The sequence below is a fragment of the Triticum dicoccoides genome, chromosome 1A (genome assembly GCF_002162155.2).
Source record: "Triticum dicoccoides isolate Atlit2015 ecotype Zavitan chromosome 1A, WEW_v2.0, whole genome shotgun sequence".
Lineage (NCBI taxonomy): Eukaryota > Viridiplantae > Streptophyta > Magnoliopsida > Poales > Poaceae > Triticum > Triticum dicoccoides.
The window spans coordinates 457599614-457603648 of record NC_041380.1 but is presented as its reverse complement, the minus strand read 5'-3'; the positions used below and the strand labels follow the sequence as shown (position 1 = coordinate 457603648).

General features: G+C 51.8%; 1 protein-coding gene across 1 annotated transcript; it reads right to left on the bottom strand.

Annotated features, from left to right (window-relative positions):
* Nucleotides 1-1893: 1893 nt before the first annotated feature.
* On the bottom strand, nucleotides 1894-3309 carry LOC119278726 (transcription termination factor MTERF5, chloroplastic-like). The gene has a single exon (XM_037560061.1). It carries the CDS (start codon nucleotides 3255-3257, stop codon nucleotides 2082-2084), a length of 1176 nt encoding a protein of 391 aa, XP_037415958.1. The 5' UTR covers nucleotides 3258-3309; the 3' UTR covers nucleotides 1894-2081.
* Between the last annotated feature and the right edge of the window lie 726 nt (nucleotides 3310-4035).

Genomic DNA, 4035 nt, shown 5'->3' with positions numbered 1-4035 from the left:
GGCCTCCCCACGGAGTACGAGGAGGTAGCCCGGCGTGGCTTCTCCGACGAGGACGCCCTGCGGTGGGCGCGGGACGACTACCTCTGCGACGAGATGGTCCGGCAGCGTCGGGCCCTGGAGGAGATCGCCGCCCGCAAGCGTGGGCGCGAGGACGAGCACGGCGTTGTGGTCCTCGACAGCGACGACGATGACGCCCCCGGACCGTCCAACCCGCCGCGCCAACCGGGGGAGGGATGCAGCAGGGACGACAGAGGCGTCGGCGGGGGCGACGACGACGACGACGACGGTGACTACACGCGGTTCTACAGCCTCCTCGGCATGAGGCTGTAGAACCGCGTGGGCGGGCGGCGAGGCGGGCGGCGAGGGAAACGGCGGGGGTAGCCCGCGATAGTTTTTTCTTTTTTTTGTAAAATATGTTTAAATTTGATCGAACTCGAACGTATTTGCGTTGTGTTTGCGTCGAATTTAAACATTTTAAAAACTCGTGGGGGGCCGCGACTGGGGGACATTACGCCCCCAGTGCGCGGTTTAGCGCCGGTGCTCCCCCGGGGGCGATTTTTTGCCCCTCCTGAGGGGCCAACGGCTGGAGATGCTCTAACAGTCCAAGCATTGAGACCCTCAATCAATCATTTGTCATTAACCAACATGCAGGGGATTAGGGGAAGCACGACACAATTTGTTCACGTACATGATGATGCACGCCGCCGTTTAGGCCTCTATGGTACGTTCAGTCTCATTATTAATTAACCTCGTCTAAAATCTCTAATTTTTGTTGTCTAACATGAATAACCGTATATTGATCGACATAAAAATTGGAGTTGGAATCAATTAGTTATAGCATGGTGTATCCAGTTTTCCTATATAACTAATTTCAGAACAAATTTGTCTTGTCAAAGTGGAAAATTTGTATTGTCTTCTTCTGTACCAAACATGATCGAAAACATGAGTTCAAGTTTAGCGTTGTTTCACACACTCTAAATGTTCAATTTTTAGCTCATTACTCTAGTAGAGCTCTATTGTGGAACTCGCCCCCCCTATACCAAATTTTTGGCTCCGTCAGAAGGCCAAGTTTGGATACTCAAAACTCTCTGATTCTTGCTCTATCCTGTCCTCAATCAGGTACAACATTAACATACAGACCAACACACTCGTTCAGCGATCCGGAACAAGAGAATTTAGTGTTATGTCTGATAAAGCATGCAACAATTCCGGTTTCGGACTAGCTTACCCTTCTATATTTTCAACAGAACTGAAAGGCTGAAGTCTGAAGCACTTGATACAATGCAAACTGAGAGGAACTCCATCAAACTTCAAGGGCAAAGATCATTGTTTCAGGAATAGGGGTGTCTCTCTAGAATAGACCTTGCCACAAATAGGGGGGTCCATGTCTCTCTAGGATAGACCTTACCATATGTAATATTCCTGGACGTGAACAGATCCGCATTTCTTAGACCAAATAGCAAGTTCATCCCACCCACATCTGTTGGTAAACATCAGCACTACATCTAGGGAGAGGAACTAGCAAGTGCAAGTTCTCTACTCTGGACAACACGACAGCATTATTTATTTGAAAGAACCTGAGACTTCAGATGAGTGATGTTTGTCATGCACAGAGTTATCGGAATAATCAATCTAAAAGCATGAACGGTTAAAAGAATTGGTTCAACATACTAGATCAACTGATCAAGAAACTCCGATAGCAACAAACCATCCTATGTTTCTACTCCCTCCATTTCTAAATATAAAGCTTTTTAGAGATTCAAATATGGACTACATACGGAGCAAAATAAGTGAATCTACACACTAAAATATGTCTATATAGTTCTCATTGAAATCTCTAAAAGGGCTTATATTTAGAAATGGAGGGGGCAGATTTTAATAGGCCGCAGGACGTAAAAATGACAGTTGTAAAACTGCAAATGTAGTTGATACCCAGTAACATGGGCTACCAATAGGGCAAAACTGTCCTCGGAAGTACTGTTAGAATCATGAATCATGAATCATGAATCATGACTTGATCTTTAACATTGGCACTAGAAACATAAGCCTAATCTAGAATTATATCATTCTAGAAGACCAGCCTATTTGAATCCTTCAAATTTGATCTTACCCTGATATGCCTTAACAACATCTGGCACATCATCAGCATGCCTCAACACATACCTGGTCTCGAAATTCCTGGAACTGCCAAGCAATGCCTGAAGCAATTTGATATCTCTCCGAATCCTCCCCTCCCTCATCAACACACTCAGCACGGCACACCTCGGCAGGATGCACTTCTCCAAGCTATAACCTAGAACTACAGGCCGCGCAATTACATCACTTATTCCAAGCTTCAGCTCGTCCAGCAGGAACCGGACCTTCTTGTTTATGCTCTCATCGGCGAAAAGGAATATCGTGGGCTGCTTCTTGAAGGCCTGCAGCAACTCACCCTCTGACAGCCCGAAGCTCTGGTAAAATGCCATTTTCCGCAGCCATGAGTCCCTCTTAACACCGGACATCGCACGGAAGCAGTAGAGGAAGCGTGGGTCCAGGACGGACATGCCCATCGCCTTGAGTTCCTCAAAGATTTCGCTGATGCGATCCCGTGACGACAAGAGCACGCCCAACCGGATGACGAGCAGCTTCGAAATGTCGGCCTCTGCGAGGCCGCCGCGGCGGAGAGCTTCCACGGCGGGGCGCATGTTGTTGTCGAGGTCCACAGCGAGGCCGCGGGGGACGCGGTGAAAAGCGCGGCGGAGGTCGTCGTCGCTGCCGATGATCCCGCGGAGGAACTGGATGGCGGGGACGAGGTGCTTGTCGAGGCTGCGTGCGAGCAGCAAAGGCTCGGTGGCGAGCTTGTGGGTCTCGAAACCTAGGGAGGCGAAAAAGTCGAGCTTGGGGCGGAGGACCCGCTCGGGGTCAACGACGAGGAGAACCGGGGCGCTGCGCAACGTCCGGACGATGTCCGCGTCGGCGAAGCCATAGAGCTTGAGGAGGGCGCGCACAGCGTCGGCCTTGTCGGTGGAGCGGATGCGGAGGTGTTGAGAGGTGGTGGCCGCGCCAGCGGCGGCGGGGGAGAGGCCGCACGAGATGAGGTAGGAAACGGTGTCGGGGCAGGGCTCGGAGCTCGGGACTTCGGCGACGGCGGGCGAGGAGTAGCAGTGGGCGAGAGGGATGGTGCCAGGGATGAACTCGAGGGGGTTTGTCCTGCCGCCACCGCCAGCGATTTGATGGATTCGGAGGGCGAGCCGCCGCCGGCAGATGGAGGCGAACATGATGGATGGGGCGGACTAGTGTGGGGGACAGGGGCGGCCTCCGGGGGACGAGTTAAAATCACACAGCCACCACGTTGTGTCACGATAAACCACCATTTACGAGTGACATTTTGCATTGAACCAAAAATTTGACAGTGACAAAAACACCGGGTTCATTTTTTGAGCACGTTTTGACATGACTGATCCCTCGCAGTCGCAGGCCGACAACAGCGACGGGGATCGGACATACGTTGTTGGGCTTGTTCGTCCCGTAGCATTGTCCTACCGGGTCGTTCGCTAAGTAGCAGATCGCCGCTGGTTGTGGTGGCCGTTCACTACTTAAAGTGCCGCCCGTTCGGTTTCCCATGTCTCTAGAAAACCCTCGTCGTCGTCCTCCCACCGCATTCACGAGCCGCCACGTCGCACAGAAAACCACCTAGCCTCCAGCCTATCTCATATTGCCTCTCTCATCTCACCTCTCATTGCCATCATCGTCTCCTGCATGCTGGAGTCCATCTTCGGTGATGTTCGACAGTGGAACCGGTGGATCATGTATCGCCCTTTGAAATGCAGGTTTCTGGTAGATCCAGCGGATGCAGGCGTGGTGGTCAAGGTCGTCGTGCCAGACCGTGTCTACCCCGAGTACCAAGTCCCCATCCGTAATCCCCATGCTGATGTGCCTATCATTTCCATCGACGAGGAGGATAAGCCAGAGGTGCAGGTCATGGCTTGCCCTCGCGTCGCACGGGCTGTCGTCGAAGGAGTGAAGGAGAAGCTAATTGATGTTGAGCTTTTGGCC

What these genes read in the sequence shown, in the direction of transcription:
- LOC119278726 (XM_037560061.1), bottom strand. Translation starts at nt 3,257, where the DNA reads ATGTTCGCCTCCATCTGCCGGCGGCGGCTCGCCCTCCGAATCCATCAA.